General features: G+C 38.8%; 1 protein-coding gene across 1 annotated transcript; it reads left to right on the top strand.

Annotated features, from left to right (window-relative positions):
• Window positions 1-816: 816 nt before the first annotated feature.
• Window positions 817-12,505, top strand: LOC104157036 (sodium/potassium-transporting ATPase subunit beta-1-interacting protein 3-like; the record flags this gene model as incomplete). Its single annotated transcript, XM_009705388.1, has 4 exons — window positions 817-863; window positions 1,328-1,400; window positions 3,191-3,328; window positions 12,425-12,505. Coding segments are annotated over exons 1-4 (339 nt in total), but the record flags the coding sequence as incomplete, so codon positions are not given.
• Between the last annotated feature and the right edge of the window lie 9,781 nt (window positions 12,506-22,286).

Here is a 22,286-nt window from a genome sequence, read left to right as displayed (position 1 = left end):
GCCCGTTAACACGGGTCTGTTGGCAAAGTGCAGCGGCCGTGTTCGTTGACGTTGCAGTACTATCTCTTTCAGGCATTTAAGGTGCTGATCTACATGGCTCTGAAAGTTGCTCCTAAAGACCAGTTTAAGAAGGGGCACATACTAAACAGCTTCATTCGTATCTGTGCTGCAGGCTTTTGTCTTTCCGAGAGCTCTAGGTGTTTTAGCACTACATAAAATGTCTAAGAGCAGCCGTCTCTTGCAGCGAATCATCTGTGTGAAATGAATTTCCTCAATGCTCCCTCTGGGCAAACCCTATGCTCTCTACACCAGCAAATTCACACGTGCCTGGGGAAGAAGGCAGGCAGTGGCATGCTGTTGTGGATGCCAGTGAGTCCTCTGTCGTGTTAACTGGGCTCATCTTGACCAATGATCTTCCCAGACAGCTGACCTATGCCCAGGGACCATTTTGAGTAGATGGGTGTGGAGTTCGCGCACAGCTGCCCTGTTTCAGAGCCAAGGATGCGGTAGTGGAGGCAATCCTAAGCCAGCTGCCTTCAGTGCTGGGAGTGTTATAGGAGACACTCAGCGTATTGGTGCAGGTGAAGACCTGGGCTACGTGAGAGTTTCAATCAATGTCAGGGCAGAGGTGGCTGATGAGCAGATTCTAGTCTGATTTGGCAACTCCATTCTCTACTCACTTGGTAATGGCAGGACTCCAAGAAGAAGACATACTGTCTCTGAAAAATGGCAGTCTATGAGTTATTTAGGTGCCTTGCTGGCCCTGGAAGGTGTCCACTGGTAGTGGTGGGAATGAAATAGGCTTTGACTCTGGTCATGGATGTTGTAAATGACTTCCTGTGGGATACAGGGCAGCACTCTTGGTACGTTGTTGCTAATAGCATAAACTGTGAGTTCTGCCAGTGCCAAAGAGTTTTTGAAGCTCTCTACCATCTCACACATGGGACTTGGAGCACCCTTGTACTGAACTGTGTGATATATCCTGTGGTTTAGGGAAGCTACAGCCAGGGATATTCCCAAATGTGTCGTCACCTGAATTGCCTGAGGGAATGCATTAGAGAGCGGTAGGAAAACCAAGTGATTCTGAGATGTCCCTAGTGAAGTCCCAGCTAGGCCATTATTGTGATGCTTGTGAGTCTACTACAAGGTCAAGACATTACGAGAATGATATTGGGGTCACTGTTGTTGTGTATCAGTTAAGATGCCCACATACTTCCAGGAGGGTGACAACCACACCATTAGGCACTGAAATTCCATCTGAGGTCCATGTAAATATGTGACTTTCTGGATTTAGTCATTAACTTCTGTAGTTCTTTTCCATATCTAGGGAAGAAAAAGAATTATTGATCCAGATGAACAATGAGTTAAAAGAAGAGAGGGCAGAGTGTGACAAAAGCAAGGTAGAGACCTAATGCCACATGAGCCGACAGCTTCACTCACGTGGTAGTGGGGTTCCCTCTGAGATTCTCCCTTACCTACAGCACAAAAAGGATAAGATAATTTCTGTTAAGATAGGAACATCTTACATGTCCAAGAGGATAATATTATTTTAACATTGTCTGCTGTGTGATAATTTTTCATTTATGTATACTGGGCCAGATGTTCAGCTGATAAAAGTCAGTGTAACTTCACCGATTGCAGAGACGCTCCACCGTGTTGATGATTCAACCTTTGTTCATTTAATTGTTTAGATTTATCATATTTATTAACCTCAACATAGAGAATGTGGTTTTCGTGACTGGTGTAAGGGATGATTTTTGTACAGAAAAGATGGATTCTGCTCTCAGTGACACCTAACCCTGTCTTGTAGGTGAGGATTAAATCTGGCCATTATGTGTAAAATGAGATGTTTTATGTGAAATACCCACATGTGATAATAACTTCGGTTGGTATTCATAGGGCCATGCTTACTCCATCTGTCTCAGTTATAAATATTTTAAGTGCATATTTCAGTAGAACTTAGGGTTTGTAACAATGTAGTAAAATCAAGTAGATATGTAATAAATTCTAGCAAGCACAGAAACTCAGTTGTTTCTCAGTAGGATTCTGTTTAGCTGCTCAAAAATGTCTTGCTATGGCTGGAAAAATATTGAACCAAGTTTAAACTTCAACAAGTGTGCTGCTGAGAAAGTTCATTTTAGTGTCTTTAGAACAATAGACTGGATTGTCAAAAATGAGTAGCAAATGTGTTTGCAGAAGAATTTTAATCTGTCTTTCCCTGCCTGCCCCCCCCCTTATTGCTTAACATTCAGAAATGTAGAATTACCTGAGAACCACATGGTGATGCAAGGATGAAGGCTGATGCTTCCTAGCTTCCTCCATTTCCACACCCAGCTAAATCCACCCTCAAAATGCCATGAGGACAGTGGGAAGAGAGCCATTAGGCTGCCACCGTCTCTTTCTGATTTGCGGTTGCCCAAAGTAACCTAGCAGCTTTTGGCAGAGTGCAGATAGCTCAATCGGCTGTTGGTTTTGAGGCAGCTTACTCCAAGATCTTCCAACATTTTCTACAGCCTTTCACTCCCTGAGCCTACCTCCGTGCCTCAGGTAGTGAGGAGGTCCCAGCAGTCTTCCTGAATTCCTGCATTAGGGAACTCCTGGGAACGTACCCAACAGCCACATCTGGGACACCTCCAAGCCTCCTCTGCCCTTTTTAGCCCAAATCTCTCTCCTTTAGGAAAAGATTGAGGAACTTGCAGTCAAGTCTAGTTTGGACTAAATCTAAGTAAACAAAGGCATAGGGAAGGGAGGGAGCATGATGATACTTCAGTAACAATAGCATGGTTCGCATGGCTTTGCTCAATCTAGGTGAGCTTCTGTTCAGTACCAATTTTGTATTTAAATAAATATTGTCAAGCCTTAGAGTTTCCAGCACACGCAAATAAAATAAAACTTGTCTGCATTTAGTTTATAGAGGTATTTTTGTATTGTATGAGGGTTTTACAAGTATTTTCGTAAATTAAAATTTTCTCCAAGTGCTTTTTCATTAGAAGATCAGTATGTTGACTAGTAGATTATCTTCAGAAACCAATGTACTGACAGCCCTGACAAAGGCTACACCCAGGAACTGTAGTTTCAGAATTTTCTCGTACTTTTCTCTGGGGAAGCCTGATGCAAATAACGAAATATCAAGTGCTCTGTCTCACCCATAATTAAAAAGTGGATGTTCTGTTTATGTGTTTTCTTACAGCTGGCAGCATTAGAGAGACAGATCTTTGACTTCCTTGGTTTCCAATGGGCTCCTATCCTTGGCAATTTCCTACAAATAATAGTTGTCATTTTGGGTTTGTTTGGAACCATCCAGTTTAGGCCTCGATATATAGTCGTGGTAAGTCTCATTTATTATCTATTATTTTTTTGCAATTGGTTTTAAAACCTATCGTATTTACAAAGCAGAATTTTCATGGTTTCAAAACACCAAATGGTATTTCTGTAGAAACTTAAGACTACTGAGTTGTATTTCTGAGATTTTGGAAGCTATCAAGAATGGGTGACCTAGAGAAAGTTCTACCAAAATTATGACAGTGATACAAGTTCTTAGTAAGATTCTTTAAAGAATGAAATGCCTACATGGGTCATGGGAACATCTACCATTAGACTATGCATAAATGAAGAAGAGAAATACAAATTGTGGTTCTCTTTGCAATAAACAAGAAGAATCAATGGCCATTAAAAAAAAAAAAGTAATGGTCAGGTTATATTTAACTACATCTTCCTCTTAAACAGAGAGAAGCAAGGATTGTAGAAATTCCTTTTGTCCTGTGACCCATAGGTTCCAAAGAAATCTCCTTCTCGCTTACATCTAACTTTGCCAAGACCTGTATTTATGGCTTTGGCCCTAAATGTTGCTAAATTTTCTCTGATGCTTGTAACTTGAAGCTTCACAGATTTTTTTTCCCGTGTTCTCAACATAGCCAGGAATAAAAAAAACTTTCAAAGCTGTGAAGGAAACTGCCAACAAAAAATATCCCTTTTCCTCCCCCGCAGTCTCTCCTGAATGGATGAATATTATGTCTTTACCTGGCAGTGTCTGTATCTGGAACATTTCAGTTGTGTTGTCAGTAATGGATTTTAAGAGGCTAATTTTTTTTTTCCTTACAAAAGAGTGAAATAGATGTCTACTGGGGAAAACTCATTAAACAAATACTTAAAAAGCTTCATCTTTTCTAGTCAAGCCTGGAATCCTGTAATTCTTTGTCATGTCTTAGAAGAAAAAGTGAACAAAAAGTGCACCCAAGGTTTTTTATACTCACATTAGCTAAGCTTCACAAGCAGACTATAAGTAATTTAAAATGGATTGATGTAAATAATAGCACTTTTATCTATTACCTGTGGTTGGAGAACTGGGCAGCAGTGTATATACATCCATATATTGATGACTCACCTTTCTGCTTCATGTTCTCCATTTTATACGTAAGATATTGGAAGCAAGTGAGGGTAAGCGTCTGTAAAATTACGTTGGAAATTCATGTCTGAAGCACAACACCACAAAATCTCTTGCCCTTCAGGTTCAGCCCTGCTGTTCAGTGGTGGAAGCTCTGCTTTAGTTTTCAAATGAAACACAACAGATGTTGACTGTTTCTATATCTTTGCCAATGTAAATGAACATTTTAGACTATATTAAAGTTGTTTTAAAGTAGAGGTAGAAAACTCATAATTAAAGAGAGAAACACTTCAAGAAGATACTTTACACTTAGATTTAACTGAACTCACAGTCTGATTTAACTTTAAGCATATACTTAAGAGCTCAAGCTATAGTAGGTGCAAATACTCACTGCTTGGGAAGATCAAGACTTTAGAGCAGCTTCTATCCTTACTAATGTAAGGTTCCCAGTGAAGTAGGAATAATTTGAGCCAAATCCCAAAGTCTGAAGAATGAAAGTACAGAAATTGTCTGAAACCAGCCTCACAGCTCAACACCAGCAGTGCTGTCTGACTCCTTCTCCAAACCCTCTCCACCAATTCTGGCAGCAGTTAACCGCCCCTGCAGTAAGCCAGTTCCACTCCTAAGCTGTCAGAAAACCAACCCAGCAAAAAAAAGAAGAGTTTTTTGCTAGACTGGTGAGCTGAATCTGGTCTGTGAGGGTCCCAATGGGTGCCAGAGCCCGCATAAGGCAAGGATTGGGAGTGCGCAGTCATGACCAGCAGAGCAGAGGAGGAGGGGAAAGGAGGAGATGCAAGATTTCCCTTGTTGCTAGCTACAAACTTGTCAGTTCAGCGTCTTGTCTAGCTTCACCCTCAGGCTGAATTCAATGAATATCTCAAGCCGGCATAAGCAATAATCCTCCTTTTGCTCAGCTGCTGTCTTCAGTCCCTGTGCTCTTCCTTCGTTTGCACCAGCACAAGTGTCAGTTCAGCCACTTGATAAACTATCAAACCAGGACAGAGCCAGGTGAAAAGCAATCGTTTTCTTTTCCGCTGTTAATTTAAGTGTAGGTCAGCTGTCTGACGTGTTTTGTTTGTTCCAGGAGTAGGGAGGAGGTGCGAGAGGGGAAATGGGAACAAGTAGCCAGAGGAAGAGGAGAAGTGCATGGAGGCTTGCTGCAGCAGCGCAGGGTTACATCAGCTTAACGTGCTCGTTGAGCTATAGCCTGAGGATCTCCCAAGCTATACCTAACACATGCTTCCCAGAGCTGTGCTTCCTAGGGCTGTCCCAATCGCAGCTAGGCTTCACCAGCTGTCCTCAGAAGCTCTAGAGTCAGTGGTACGGACAGCAAAGACCCCTACCAGTGCCAGCTCCAGGCTGTCTTCACTAAGGCCAAAGGGAATCCGAAGGCACCTCTCCCAAGGAAGGACATAGACTGCCTGTCTGCTTCGGAAACTCTTTAAAAACACAGTCCACCTGTTACAGCAGTAAACTTTTACTGCTGGCTTCAAATATAAAGTCTGTTTAATGCAAATCTTTGGTAGGGTCCTGAATTTCAGTATTACTTAAACACAATGCAGAAAGATTCCTACCTGGGCTCTGAGTAGTGAATTGGGCTCCAAATTTATTGAGAAGCTTCATGGGCTTCTGAGTCCATAGCTGCACCTTCAGCCACATCTAAGCCCCTGGATATATTGGTGGTTGGTGTCCCACATTAGAGCGAGAATTTGGTATGGTGGCTTTGACAAAAGAAATCTGTTGAGTCGTGCTTTTATGTACTCTGAAGCTTCTGATTTAGATTAAGCTAAATCTAGTTTAACTGGAGAAGTAACCCAATACTTCAAGAAAAGTATGCTTAGTATCCATTGTCTTTTCCTTAAGACTTCCCTGGAAATCAGCTTTGCTAGTGCAGATAAGCCCATCAGAATATAAAAAAATAGAAGTAAAGAGAGAATCATATCAGATACAACAGTTTACTTCTGTAAACTGTCTGCACAAAATTAGTCTGGTGCACGGGGGTGCAAATTGTCCCCATGATATTCTATGATAGTCTGGTAGGGATCTTGACTTCAGCTGACCAGCTCTAGGATCCTTGGTTTGACCTCAAGAGAGTGTCTTTAATCCATCTGCTGTGCAATGAAGACTGTCCCTGAAGGTTTCCCTGGCAGGAGAAGTTACACAAAAGCTTTCACTTTGCCATCCGATGCTGCATATGTCGTGTTATCTCCCCTCAAAATTTAACATACGGCAGGAAAGGGAAAGTAAGTGAAGAAATGTATTACATGTAGGGCCCACCTGTGCTACAGTCAAATATGAGACTAGATCTGCAGGCACAATTGAGCAGGCTTTTGGTGCAGGTACCTACAGCCAAGGAGCTCAGGGAGGGCCACGATAGAAGCTGGATAAACACAAAAGCAGTTGCGTTCTTCTAATTCTTTCACTGTCATTGAACCCAGGCTAGCTAGTTTATCACTAGCATTTAATGCCTACGTAAGCTGCAGTCATTTCTTTGACAGCAACATAAGCATAACCATTGTGGATTAAAAGTCTGAATGAGTTTTGCTTCTTAGTTTGAGTGATAGAAAATTTGATCTGAGAGCTTTCTACCAAAAAAATGCCCCACCCTCTCAGAGCTGCCATGCAATGGCTGAATCACGAAGCATCTCTGTTGAATATGATTCTCATGCCAAGTAGATAAAGGCAGGGGTTCATATTGTCTGTCTGCGGTCCTTCAGATATGGGACTGTAGGGATGGTGATTCTGAAATAAATCTGGAATTTCACTTGCTCGCAGGCAAAATTCTGAGTCCTCAGAGCTTAGGAAATACACACAGAGAGAGAGAGAGGGAGCAACAGCATTAACTCCAAGTGTCCTAATTAGCTTAAATCCAATAATGATTTCTAACAGGTTTTGTATTAATTAGTAATTTAGATCAATTTTTGTGAACAATTTGTTCTGTCACTAAGCAGATGTGCTATTTTCAGTACTTGAATATTTTGTGGCTGAATTAAATCAGTGCAAAGTTCCCAGGGGACATAAAAGTGCAGAGCTGATTCCTAATTTTCCCATATTAGCTCATTTGAAACTTACCCAAACATTTGCAAAGAAGAAAAAAACAACTAAATTTGAGTTCTAACAATGCTATAACACACCCGCCATGCAGTTCCAGAGCTCTGCTCTGCTCCGTTTCCCCGTGCATGCTTTTCCTTTCTTAGCAGAACTTGGTATCACCAGTAAGATTTTCAGGCTGTTAAAATTGATTAAAGATGATGACAGGATACTTGTTAAAGTTGGAATTTTTTCCTGTCTCCTACTTCTGATATGGGACATCAAAAGCCTTCTGAACGATGAGTCATGTAGCTAAAATCACACAAACCTGGCCCAAAGCTGAACATAAATATATTAATGAACAGTAAGAGATGAAAATAATACACTTAAATAGGGGGAATACAAGGTGGAAATCTCTGCTTTACTTGCCTTAATTTATTTCACTAAATACTATGATACAAAGTGTATACCTGAAAAGCCAGGATGCAGGTTTTTTTTAAAAAAAGAACAAAACCAGAAGAAATATTATGTTATATAGACACTCAAAACATGTGTGAAATATTTAGGGATCCAAAACTACTCCTTGACTATCCTTCCAGGTAAGTCCTGAGCTGTTGCTGTTCCATCGTGCTGGTTTATCCCACTTCCCATGTCGTCCCTCACAAATACGACGATGCAGGGCTCTCTAAGCACTGATGCCTCTGAGGCAGAGCCAGGTATCGGATCTGATGACTCCGTAGCTGCTGCCTGTCCCTTGGAGGTTCCTGAGCCAACAGACATTTCCCCTCACTCCAAGACACTGTCAGAGGAGGAGCTGCACTTCAGATTAAATATACACTTGAGATACAGTTTATTCATTAAAGTTAAACTTAGCCCACAATCCTTGTAATAGCCAATCTTAGAAATTTCCCTTTGCTCTCTTACCTTCCAGTTTAAGAAGCCATCCTTTGCATTTTTCCTTAACCCTTTCTTTTTGTGGTTTTGTGTCCATCCAACAGCAATGATTTAACTCTAGAAATGGTTATATTTCACTGGTATATGAAAGGTATCTCTGCATTGGTTTCAATACAACCTGTAGGGTCAAGAGAGCTATAGAAATATCAGTATTGTAGAGAGACTGGCATTGAGAAAGGGAATCTGAAAGGAACCTACTGGGTTGGACAATAATTTAATAGTTATTTCTCCTGTAGGGTTTAGGAGGTACTCTACAGAAGTCTCCGAGTGCACAGTATGCAATCCTTAGTGCAAAGGACCAAAAGCAGGACAGTATATGGTGCATCATGGGGAGAAATCAGCAAAGATTATCACCAGTGCCCGAGGTCCTTCCAGCAGAAGGAATCTGTTAAGCGAAGAAGTCCAGGTGATTTTTAAGTAGTGCATCATATGGGGTATAAAATAAAACCCCCAACTCTACTTAGTGGTTCAACCTATGTGGAAAATTCCTTCTTCATACCAACTATGGTGAGGGTTGTGATGCTGAGCATAAGAGCAGCTGAGCTGAGGGATGATTGACTGTGTCTGACCAAAGAACCGGGGCAGGAATCGCTGGTCATCGGGGGGTAAGAGTGAGCAGACCCAGCGGGACGGTCAGGGTAGTGTTCAGGACATGGAGGCGGAGGGGTTGAATAGCAGGTCAAGGTTAGATGAGGTGCCTCCGGAGGGAAATGATCCCTGAGGATCAGTGTGGACCTGATGTTTCAGACCCTAACGGCTCCCCCGTTGGCAGAGTGTCTGCCAGGGTGCAGGACATGTCCCTTCACACAGAGGACAGAAACGTGGGTCTGTGGGCTGTTTCTGCTAGCAAAAAGGAGAGGTCTTCATCACGGATCTAAAAGTTACTCTGCTCTTAGCGACCCAAGCAGGAGTTAGTGTGATGCCACATAAAGGAATATTGCTACTTTTTTTAAAAAAAAAATATTTACACACATACACATAATGTTCAGAAAGCATTACAAGTTTTTCAGGAAAAAACACTCAAAAATTAAGAAACGCAGTTGTTAAAGCCCTCCTGTGCAATCTTAAAGTGATCCTTTTATATATTTGCAGTTTTGAACTGCGCAGATGCATACCAGTTTTTTTCAAGGGACACCTCAGTTGCAATAGAAAGGACAGACAGTTGGGGTTTTCTGGTGATCGCAGTTATAGAATAGAAAGTTGATTTGCAGAAAACAGAAAACATGGGAAGAATAAGGATGTGACAGCAAGAATAAAAGGATTGCTTTTGTTGTGAAGGCTGTGCTGGGTAGCTGAGTTTTATCTCTGCTCTCGACTACCAAAACCTTTTTTGACACAACGCGAGTCACTTAAACCAAACTTCTCATGTGCTTTGTTTTCCCCTTGCCTTCTGGGTTCTGGTCTTGAGACCTTGCGGTCTGATTTGCACAAGTGCCGAACGCTCAGCCATGGGGAGCTGAACACTGAGCTTATAAAGCGCTTTATAACCCCAAATGTTCTGAAAAATGAAATCTTAAGTATCTCAAGTTGGATGCCTATAATGTATGAACACTTCTGAATGTAATCTCTGCATGTATCAGAACATCATTTGCATTCTGAGAGCTGTATCATTCCCTTATAACATAAAATAAATTAGTTAATGTTTGTGCTGCTCTCACACATTACAACGATGAGCATCTAGAAAACCTCAGGAGGAAATTAATATTCTGTTCTCAGAGCAGTGTCTGAGCGACAAAGAGAAATGAAGTATTGAGTTAGCTGTTCATAAAATGTATTAAGGGAGGTAAGGTCTTTTAAAATAAAGCTATACCTATGATGATTTAATTAGTGTTTGCATTGTATAGCACATCCACAAAATAGAAAAATTAAGATGGCATGTATAACCAGAATTCTGACATTTTGCTTTCTTACTTTTGCCTTCTTAAAACTTTTCTTTTAATGTAGTCTTCCTTAAGTACGTATGACACTATACAAGGAAAACATCTGCTACTTGCATATCCAAAAAGATGTATTTTCAAATGTGGACAATACCTTTCTGACTTTTAAAAATTATATAGTACTAATTACTGAATATATAATTATTATGTTCTTAAAGCAAATGGAGCTTGAATTTATATTCCTGCAGTTCAGTGAGGGTGTAGGAAAAGCCTCTCTACAGACAGCAGCTGGGTGTCAAGGCGCACACCTGCTTTGCACCTGCATTTCTCCTTCAGTAATCCTCACAGCGGATAAAGAACCGAACAGATCCCGACTGCCTAAAACAGTGCAACTTGGCCTGGGAAAGCACTTGCAGGCAGTTTTTGCCTCCATGGTTCAGAGTTGGCATTGGTGCCCATGGAACAGAATGAGGCCATTAGCAGAGTTGGCTTGGCCTGGCAGATCAAGTAGGTTTCCTGTTGTGTGACAGATTTCATTCATGGACAAATAAAAATTTTTTTCTTAAAAAGAGGAATTCTCCTGAATATTCTGAAATCTGCTTTTTATGTGCAACTGGCCTTGTATTAAGTGTTCATTAATTTTGAACACCCTGCACCTGATGTTCTGAGGACGTACGTTGGAAAATCAGGAGCTTGTGATGAGTTACTACAAAGTCAGCAAATGTGGTAAAATATGGTATCCTCTTTTAAGTTAATTTATGGATAGTACAGACCTTATACCACTCACAGACCACAGAAGCTTTGTCTATTTTGTAACCACCCGGCCTTCACTTGCCACACTGCCCTTCTCTGTAATCCAGAGGAAATGGCCCAGCAATGTCACTCTCGTTTTGTTTATCAATGATCTACTTCTTATTCTATAGCCATCTCCAAACAGCCTGAGTACCTCATAAGAAATTAGATTAAAGCAGCTAACCTGTTTGGTATACAGAAACAACTGTATGCATGTGGAGGTAATCAAAGTGGGGAAAAATTCAGCCCTCTTCACCTGAACCTTTCATGATACATCAGAAGGAGGGGAAGGAAGAGGAGAACGTTGCCCAAGCAAGCCAAGCTGACGGCACCCGTGCGATGGAAATGGGTTCCAGTATATTGTAGATTAAGGTGTTGAGCTTTACTGGTTATATTGAAGCAAAAGCAATAACATATTAGCTTCATCTGGTCACAGCTAATTAGACTTGCAAAGGCACTTAGCAGCAGTTCTCCCCCATGAAGGTTACAAGCACATAAATACGTAAAGTGGTAGCGCTGCTGCTCCTTTAAACTATGCCCCAGTTCACTGGGCATAGTTTACAGTCATATATGGGTTAACATGAGAAGGAAATAGTGCCAGTCAATTATGTTGACAATTAAAATGCAAAAGGTGATTTAAAGTAGACAAATTAATGTCCCATTCATGCTGTGGGTGGAGTACGAGTTGAGTCTCACACTAGGGTAGGACGCTGGAGAACCCAGAAGAGGTATGGGTACGTTCACCTGTTACGGTGATCCACTGTAGGATCAGGTTCATGGCCACAAGGGCTGGAGAAGTAGTGAGTTGTTTGTAATGTAATTAAAATACCTTTTACAGAAAGACTCTGAAGAGATCAGATCCACCCTTTAGCTGTTTGTTTTTTAAAAAAAAGATCTGAATTATCAGAACAATAGATCTTCTGTTTTATTTGGTGGTGGTTTTTTTCTTGTGTCTTTCTTCATAATATTTAAGTATTATTTTGACAATATTTGCATATTTAAATTCTAGTACTATACTGGAATCTCCTTTAACAGAGCTAAATCATGATTTATGAATGACTCACAGTTGCCCCAAAACCAATGTTTAAGTAAGTCAGCATTTTGGACTTAATTGGTATCAGTAGGGTAGTGAAAAACTGTAAAGAATAAATCTGTTCTATTGGTATTTATTTAGAGCAGCAACGAATATTGGATTTGTAATTTCCTGTGGTTCTTGGGGGCCTTCTGCAGGGAGAGCTCCTTTTCTGAGCTCTCTGCGCTTGGCTGTTCCCAGAAGAACAATGTTTATTGATATTAGGTTTTTATTATTGATCTGCTCAGTATAAAGTCCTTTCATCTTCACATTTTATTTTTCTGTCTTTTTGCTTTCATCCGGCTTTGTGTTTAGTACACCGTGTGGACTGCCCTGTGGGTCACCTGGAATGTTTTCATTATCTGCTTCTATTTGGAAGTAGGCGGACTTTCTAAGGTAGGTCACTTTATCCTTCTTCAGGTTTACGGGAGGGTGTTTTAAGAGCAGGACTCTCCGATTTTAGAAGGCTGGAACCATAGAGGAGAAATGTGTTTGTCTGAACATACAATTTGATCTTCAGAGTTCCCCTCTGACGAGAACTCCAGTGTTTGAACTTGTCTCTGACAGTAAATAGTCATGGGTTTGAAGGACAGAAATGCAATGTATCTGAACTACAGTTGCCTTTTGAAGTGCCATCTGGGGGAGGCGGGGGGAGGTTATTCAGTGGAAAATTTGAGGTTCTTTTTGATTGTTGAAAACCAGACAGTGTCATTTTGGTTGAATTTTCAAGTGTGTATGAAAAGTGTACCTGAATTTCCGAGACTGCTTTGAAAGCAGGTAAAGAAAATTACTAAGAAGGTTAATGCAATACTTGTTGAGCAAATTGGTCTCACGGTGAGAATATTAATTCTTTATAAAAAAAGAACAAATGGCAAAGGATGACTTTTTTTCGCATCTGAATAAAACTTTCCTTTCCATGACACTCAGTGCTCTAGGTCACCAGTTCTTGATTGAAACCTCTAATTAGAGGAGAAAAGTTTGCTGGAAGTATCGCAATACATGTTGCGTTCCTGGAAGGTAGCACTTAGGTTAGCATAGGTTGTATTTAGCGTTGTATCTACAGTGAGTTCCATACAACGTCTGCTGGATTTTCCTCCTGTCAGACATAGACGATATTGATCTTTGTTTACCACATTCATACTTAAATGATTCCAGGCACAGTATGCCTGTAGCGCATGCTGATCCCGGTATTATTAGTAGAATAAATGTCTGTATTATTGGTTCTACAACCAATTTAGTGACATGAACTGCATTAATTCATGCAATCTTTTTTAGAGAATTGTGAGCTCCACTCAGTTCAGATGGGAACATTTGTGAACAACATACTTTTTTGGGTTCAGCTTTTGGCTGACAAAAACCAGAAAACTGGTGAAACCGATTTAATAAGAAATAAAATTTAATTTACTCATTAAAAATTCCATTAAAATGAAAGCTTTCAGTGATATATTCCTTTGGTGATAAAATTCCATAATCATAGAGTCATAGAATCAATCATTATGGTTGGAAGAGACCTCAAAGATCATCAAGTCCAACCATAAATAATAATAATAATGAAAAGCTACAAGAGTTTATTTTTTCTCCAAATATGATGTAGTTCACCAGAAGTCATAGGCTTGTTGAGGAAATTAGTGCACTACATAGATGATCAAAATAAGTTATCATATTGGTATATTCTGACTTAAAAATCTACTAGATGAACAGAAGAGCAACACATGGAAGTGATGAATGCCCCAAATAATTGTTCATTTTCGTTATACATAGAGTTTGTATTTTTTCAATTAGTTGGGTGATGACTGTTTTTATAGTGACTATTACATTTTTATAGATAACTAGTGTTTTTATCTAAGTGCCTAGGACATGAAGTGAAACTTTTAGTCTGACCCCTGAGTCTGTGAAAATTTGAGTTGTCTTTGCATTGAATGCAAAGGATTCTGATCATATCCTTAGTGTAAGGGGATTTTAAACCAGCAGGCATGAAGTGAAATCTTGTATCTTCTGGTTTCACCGCTGTTTCACTTTTAGGTCTTCTTACTTAACATATATGACAAATCACAATGCAGAGAAATAGTAGCACAAATATTACTGAACAGTTGAGAAAAATCCCTTTTATTAATATGTACTTTGGTTGATCTCAGATTTTTGGTGGAATTTTTATCTTGTGGGTTATAATTGCAACATTTGAAAAGTGGTTTCTCAACAAGGTGATAAACACAAAATTCTTTGCATGAGAGTTAACTGCTCTTTTACAGATTACATCAAAGGCACCAGTATCGGGAGCAAGCTAGTAATGATAGAATCAAGAATTTTGTTCAATCAACCATGGGATTTGGGTTAATTTAATGCCGTTTCTGAAAACTATGCTAGAGATGATGCAGTCTTCAAGAGACTGAGGTGTTTTTGCACCATAGGCTTAAATCTTGGGTATTTACAAATCAATGGGTATTTGACACTGACTTAATTGGGACCCACATTTTACCCAACAAGCTAGCTTAAAAATTTCATTGTTGCTTTCCATGAATATGTTTCTGTGTTGTCAGGCATGACAGAAAGGTTATCAAGGTATGTTAGTGTGGTTGGCAAATCAAACGATAACAGAAGCTTTTCAAGGATGGCTATTTTCTCAGTGTTGAAATCTCAGCAGGGGATATTCACCTTTTTTCTTGTTATTGTTCTGTTTCTCCATTTAAAAAAAGGTTTTGTTTTTATTATAAATGCAGATTGATTATAATTTTTTACTTCTGTTGATGTACTATGAGGGAAAATTATGATGCTGTCTGGCAGCTGACCGATTTCTGTTGGTTTGTTTGTTTTTAAGCATTATCATGTTTATATTTGCTCTGACCAGAATCAGAGTTAGGTGTTGCTTGGAGTCCTGTGAATTTATTACATCTTCAATTATGGATACTGTCAGAAAATACAACTTGGTGCAATATTAAATGGTAATTTTAGTTCAATGTCTTCACATGGAGTACGCATACAGTGTGGACAGACTTTTCAAATGTCCTACTAGAAAGCCCCCACCACTGAAATTTTGCTCAGATCTTGCTCTTGCGGCGGAAAGGACGATCTCCTTGGAATATTCTCTGCTTGAATTCTGCCAAGAAGTTCCACTGCTGTTAATGGAAAATTTGAATAAGAAGGATGTAGGTAATTTAGGCCTGTTTTTTGCTGTAAGACTTTGAAGGAAATGTTTTTCCTTCAATTATAATGCATACTGTTCAGATTTTCCTGGTAGATCATTTTTATTTCTTTTTGAAATGAACAGCTTGATATTTAGTTTAAAGTTTCTGGATCTAGTACACCAAGAACTTTAAAATTTTCTTGATAAGGAGTGATGAAGACTCCTGCCACCTACCCTCCCAGTGTCAAACACAATGTCTGTGACTTGATCTTTCCATTCTTTCAGAAAAGTATGTTTCTTCACAAGAGTGACATGGAAACTGTATTTTTAGTTGAAAACACATTTCATGTTTTAAAGTAATTTGCCAAAAGGAAAGAAAAAAGGCAATTTCATACATACCCAAATTCCCATAAAAGTTTGCTCTTAATAATCTGAAAGGCCAAACTGGTGAACCTGAGGGGAGGAAGCTGGTGGGGAGGGGTAAGCTGGGGGCTGAAAGACTGTATGTATGGCTGTAGGCTTCTTGTCAAGGAATTCACTTGGGTCTCAGTCCTTTCTCCGATTAATATCATATTATTTTATATAAAGAGAGAAACCTTCATAGAAGAACTTTCTGTGGAAGCACCCCCCAATAACTACCATATGGTAATTAGGACAATCTCCTGGAAAAAGGATGATATGGATCCAAGTCTTCTCAGGTGTGAAAGGGCAATAAACCTGGCTCTCCCCCGGTCAAGTGTTGTAAGTAGAAAGCTAATGAGTAAAGGTTTCCTCTTTAACTATCTTACAAATAACATATAAGTCAAGCTCCTTTTTCATCTATTACAGACATGCAAATAAAATTTTAATGCTTTTTTTGAGGGCTAAAGAAATTGTGTTTGATCAGAAATAAAATAAATATACCTGTATAAATCTTTTTTGTCTGTGTTAACTTACTTTTTTTGATTCTTTTTTTCATTTCTGATTTTACTAGTGAAAAAACTGCCAGTATGAAAAATGAAATTTCCCTATATTTTTCCTTTACTACTTTTATGAAATTGAAAGCATAATTTTTAGTGTTAACCATCCTGTATGAGAGAAACAAAGCTGCTGTTATAACATGACCTTTTAATCCTCTGCTCCAGGATGACAGATTGCTGCATCCGTACATGAGCTCATTAGTTGTTTGGATGTTATTCTGTGTCTTGAAATGAAAATGTGTTCAGATTGTCACATTCGAGAATATGGACAATTTAAAATACATAGACATAAACATAAATCTCAAGGAATAAGAGGCAAAAAAAGTTTCTCTAAAGAGCATTTGAAAATAAACATTGATTGTATCTTACCTGATACAATAGCAGAAGCTGTTATTTTGGAGTTTCGTAAGTTCTTCTTAAATATGGACAGGAGAACTTCTAGCTTGTATAAACTAGCCCTCCATCCCACCAATATGTTCTTTTATGCACTTCTGTACAAAGGAGACTTCATTTGTTTACTGTGTACAGTTAATACTTCTATCGTTTATATCCCTCCGTTATTTCAGATCCAGTATGAAAATAACTGTGTTTATTTGTATTTATCATTTGCTATTCCAACTGATACTTTTTGATAGACCATTTTTCTACTGCTTGTTTTATTGTGAGTTAGCGACACTTGTTTGCATGTGTTAATACCTTTATTCAGTAAATGTATAGCAGGGTTTCAGTACCGCGTACTCCTTTCCTGTTGTTTGCTATACCTTACCAAAGCACCTGGGCAACATTGATGAGTTGGGTTTGGTTTTTTTTCCTATGACGTTTCTGCTTGTTCTGCACGTTTTTTCTGTGGCATGCTTCTTGAGCATGAACTTTGCCTCATTCTGGATTACTTTAAGTTTAGCTCTCAAGGCTGAGCTCTCTGTCAAATGACTCTTTTACTGCTTTTGGCCAAGGATTTGCATCACAAACACTCATATAGTCAGTAGAAAACTACTTCTAAAACAGCTTGTGTTTATTATCTGGTCCTTAGTTTTAGGTATTGAACGTAGGTGAACGTGAACTCTCTAATGTGCGTGTGACACTAGCTTCATTAACCTTTCCCCTGAAGCCAAAGGAAATTTTGCATATGTTAATTAATAAAACAATCTTTTTTGACTTTTTTTTTCCCGATAATATTTACTCTTATCAATGGAAGTTCAGAGTCTGTAGGGTTCCCAGCCAACTTTATTAATCTGGAGACAGAACGATAGGCTAAATTCTTATATGGATCTGTAGTTGGAGGACAGAACTATAACTCTGTTAAAATTATTGATTTATTCCATCTGAGGACAAAATGGACTAATAAATTACTTAGTAAAATGCTGTGGAAATGGAAAACTAGTACTTTTTTCTGAACAAAATATTGTACATCAGAATGAGAGCTAATTATGTGGACTTTATCCTGGCTGCTTCTGGAATCCAATTTATTCCGTCTGGCACATGTCAGTCAATCCTTAATTGTTGTACAATTTTATCTAATCATCTCAAATCAAGTAAGTTAAGCTCAAAACCAATGCTATTTTGTAATTAACAGAGATGTAAAGGTATGTGCTGGGGCTTGTGTCTTTTTTTTTTCCTTTAATGTGAAATGAGAGCATAACCGTTGCTTGAATTTAGGCTAACAATATGAAAGGAAAAGTGAGTCTCATTCTAGCTTGTGCTGATGTAAGTGAGAAAACAGAGACAATTATTTTGGTGTAATTAGCACCATAGTTAGCTCTATGGAACAGCCCACTCCAAAAAGCTAGTGGACAAAGTTGGCAGCATCCATAAAACCTATATAGAAAATCAGCAGGTGGAGGGCAAAGGTCTAAGCAGAAGACTGAGGTAGGTCATCGTACATCTGCTCACATGCGAGCAAATTTTATGTGGAGGAGAGTGATCAGGTTTTTTCATATCCACTGAGAACAAGGGCAAGAAATATTTTTTTGAGCATGTGGCAAAGAAGATTTGGTTGGAGGTCAGGAGGAGCTTTTCAGTAATAAGGGCACTGAATAGGATCTAAAGCTGTTACAAAGCCTCATGGCTGGATGTTTTGAAGAATGAGGTAAAGGAATGTCAGGGTGGGGTGATCTAGGTAACTCTTCTTCCCCACTATTTTTAATCTATAGAAATAAGTCTCTGTCAAGTTAAAAACCCAAGTTAACATCCATAGATGGTTTAGAGTAGAAGTGTTAAAAATGAAAAAGTGAGTAGAAGTTGAAGACACAAAACCTCATCTTTAATCAATTCCGAGTCTTACTAACTTCGTCAGGAGCGGCATTCCAGCTGGGGAGCTTGAGGGGTGTCTGGCTTTTTTCCCCAGCAGATGTGCAGGGACACAGAAAACAGGGGACCCCAGGGGAAGCTCCGAGGTGGCTGACGGCAGTTCTTGAGCCTGCACAGGTGGAGTTTTGGTGTTCAGCTCTGTGACACCATGTGGGAGGTGATGCTGTCATTGCCGTTCTCTCCTGATAGAGATCAGACATCTGTTGCAGATAACACTCGTGTGCTTTCTCTTTTGTTGGTGAATTTTTTAATTGAACATAAATCATTGCCTTTCACAGCAGCACATCCTTCACTGAGGACAATGTGAGAGTGATAATAGTACATTTCTTTGCTGGTGGACATGGTGCACACATTCATGTCCAACTCAGCTGAGAATTTCTTCCCACACATCTCTGATTTGTATCAGTTGCCTTTGGTCAGCATCTCTCTTGGGCCTTGGGAGACTCCATACCCGTTACCTTCTATTCTCCCCACTACTGTATGTCCCTTTGCTTCAGCTGATGCCATCGGCTGCTGCTAGCTGTGATACGCACAATAACGGATCACGCTAAAGCAGTGGATGTAGCTGTAGGCATTCTGCAATTTCTAGACTTTACAACTAGTGTTATAGCAGTAGTTCAATATAATCTCTTCCTAGTGTGTGCACTAATAAAATTCAACTTGCTGAAATTAAACCTCATGAAAAGATTGGTTTTGTTTCTTTGAGGTTTGGACCCTCTCACCTCCTCCTCCTTCCCCACCTTTATTATTCCAAAAGGGTTTAAAGAATTGTTGATTTTAAAAGTAATGTTCCAGAATCTTCTCTGGCATGGAAAAAGGAGGAATGCTAATTAAATGCATTAATTAATGGTAATTAAACACCGTTTACGTAAATAGAATTAAACTACTAAAAGACAAAGAAAAGCAGAGCAAAAATAAGTTTTAAATCTTGGGTCATTTAGTCAATTTAATTCCCTTGGCCTTCTCTCTTTCTTTGAACTAGCTCTCAGAAGTCACCGGGGGGGAGGGTCTTAAAAAACAAGTTTTTAGAACCAGTTGCTGCCTTTTTATTATTCTTGTGCTCTTTCCTACAACAGAGCTTCCACTGAAATGTGTTTCCTAAAATAGGAACTTCTAATATAACCTTCCTTACACAAGTTGCTCCTTCCATCCTGCTGCTCTCTCACCATAAAGAGAAATAATCTCCAGGCTCAACTGTATTTAGTACTTTTCTATAATGTTCTGTTCAAACAGCAACATTTTGAATTTTTAATCACTTTGGCAATAAACCTGGACACCAATTTACTGTGAAGTTATACAGTGTAATATTGAACAGAAACAACATTTCAATGCTTCAAAATAGTAGCTCTGGCCTTGGCTGGTGCTTGGTACCGTTAATCACAGATTCGGTGTGTTGGTGGTGTGCCTGTCAATGGTATTTGCAAACAGTATTTTTCAACGTTGTGTTAGGCTGACATCAGTACGCGCAGGAGCAGAAACTGCGTGTGGTAGTTTCTGTTTAGAATACAACGATTGTTTCCATGGAAAGTTAAAAAATTATTAGCCACAAACTGTGAATTCATAATGGTGAAACTATGGAAAAATGCATTATCTTTTGATTTGCAATTTATATTTCTCAACCAAAAAAGGGAATAACTACACATGCATACTTGCCATTTGAAAATAAAACTAAAGGTGTGCTACCTGCACGATGCTTAAGAAGATGACTTATTACATGCTCTCTTAAAAAAAAAAAAGAAAAAAAGGCAAATTAAAGAGCAGAAAAGTATTAATCTCTTAGTACTCTAATATTAAAATCAGTGCACAATCCTCCAATTCAAAATTTTCAACAATGAACTAGCCTCAAAGACTTCTATTTTAGCTGAAGAGACTTAGTGGTTGTTTTCTGAAGTTCCAGATTTCACATAACCAAAGTAATTTGTTACTCAGCGTCTTTCACTCTGCTGTGTAAAACTATAGCATCATGTAAGTTTTGATGAAATATATGCTTACTCTTGGAAGGAGGATTAACATGCAGCTAACTTGGTGGCACAATCCAAGCATAAGGTCATTCTGGAAAAAAAGTTACCTGGAACAAATGGGACAGAGATAAATGCCACTGAAACTGCCGAATGTGTCATTCTGATGTTAATTAGTTTGTTTAGGTGATACGATCACATTGCTGAACAAGTTAATCAGGAGTACATTCCAGATGGTGCAAAAATGGAGTTTCGTATCCTTTCAGGTGACATTTAGAGTGGTTCATAATATTATATAAAATCAGCACCATTAAAATATGTTTTTCAAACAGAATTGATGTTCTTTTATAAGCCCTTGGTGCTAAATTCTACAGTTGACATTTGGAGTGTAAGCCACCATCATCTTCATTCATTTAAATAACTGAGATGATATCTCTATGATTTGGTTTGGTTTGGTTTGGTTTTTTGTAAGAATCTATTTAATATCCATGGTTGATTGTCTTTGGGAATGATAGGTATGATATATATGGTTAGCTAACTGCTACACAAACTTATTAATACAAACATCACCTTCATATATCATTGAGTTCATTAGCTTAATTTGTAGGATCTTGAAGATTTAAAAAAAAAAAAAAAATTGCAAAGACACATTTGTATATGAAAAAGAGATAAGGACAGTGTCAGTCTGAACTGGGTCCACTAGCAATGGCTAGTGATGCAGAGTAAATCCCGGAGTACCTATGGTATATCTGTGCCTGCAGCCCAGAGCAAAACTTGAAAAAGTATTGAGTATTTAGATGCAGAACTAGAGCATACAGAAGAAGGAATCAGAACATATGAGGAAAGGAAGGACCATCTAGTCGTCTATACTAACCTTGTGTCTGAAAAAGTTGAATTGATTAGCTTGTTCATGGAGTGAGGAAGGGAAATTTCTCTGAGTTGTGGTTTGGTTGTAAGCAAGTATGGCAAATCCATCTGCAGATAAGGGTTCATTGCTCAGGGTATTATTTTATCTACTTATTGACAATTTGGTCTATTTTGTAGTAATTTTTGTGCTCTTACTGCAGAAAAAGGGAAGACCGTTGCTGAGATTTTGATTTTCTTCTTTGTAAATGTGATGTTCTTCTGGAAAAACCGCAATGAAAGATATTTTTATGATTTCTTTAATCATATTCTTCCTTAGACATTGGATCAATCCCATCTGCTGTCTGTCCAGCAACTTGTAACTACTGACAAGAGTGGCTGTTGTATACCGATTTTGACCCTTATGTAAGGCAACATACTTATTGTAGTGCTAGTGCAGGCTCTATGTATTGCCTGCTAAGGTCAAATTGATGGTTTTTGCTAATAATTTCTGTACGCTGTTTTTCTGTTGTAGTGTGTCCTTTTGAAATTTAGTTCCTACTTTTGCCAGGGAAGGAGTTCTTTCTATTTATGGGGAAGGCTGTCGTTTCATCAGTCTTCTAATAAATATTTGCAGTCCGTTGATGTCCAGTTTTAAGACAGTTTAACTGTTTTGAAGGGAGTTTCACACTGATTCATAAGTTGTTTGGGTTTTTTTTCCTTCCATTTGAAGACAATTTTTCATTGGAAGAAAATGTAATTTTAAATAAGTTTTTTGTAATAATTTACACATAAAACAGTCCTAGACCTTGAAGAAAGTACAGAGGATTTATTGTTGCTGATTGATAGTAGAATCTGAAAAAGTTCTTCCCAGAGATGATCATACTGAATTGCATGGGAGTTTTAAGTATGCCAAATGCTTCTTATGGGACTTGATAACAGTGTGACTTCAGGCTATCATGGAATCATTTATGTTGGAAAAGACCTTT

The sequence above is a fragment of the Cariama cristata genome, unplaced genomic scaffold (assembly GCF_000690535.1).
Source record: "Cariama cristata isolate BGI_N322 unplaced genomic scaffold, ASM69053v1 scaffold35688, whole genome shotgun sequence".
In the NCBI taxonomy this organism is placed as follows: domain Eukaryota; kingdom Metazoa; phylum Chordata; class Aves; order Cariamiformes; family Cariamidae; genus Cariama; species Cariama cristata.
This window is presented reverse-complemented; position numbering and strand designations above follow the sequence as displayed.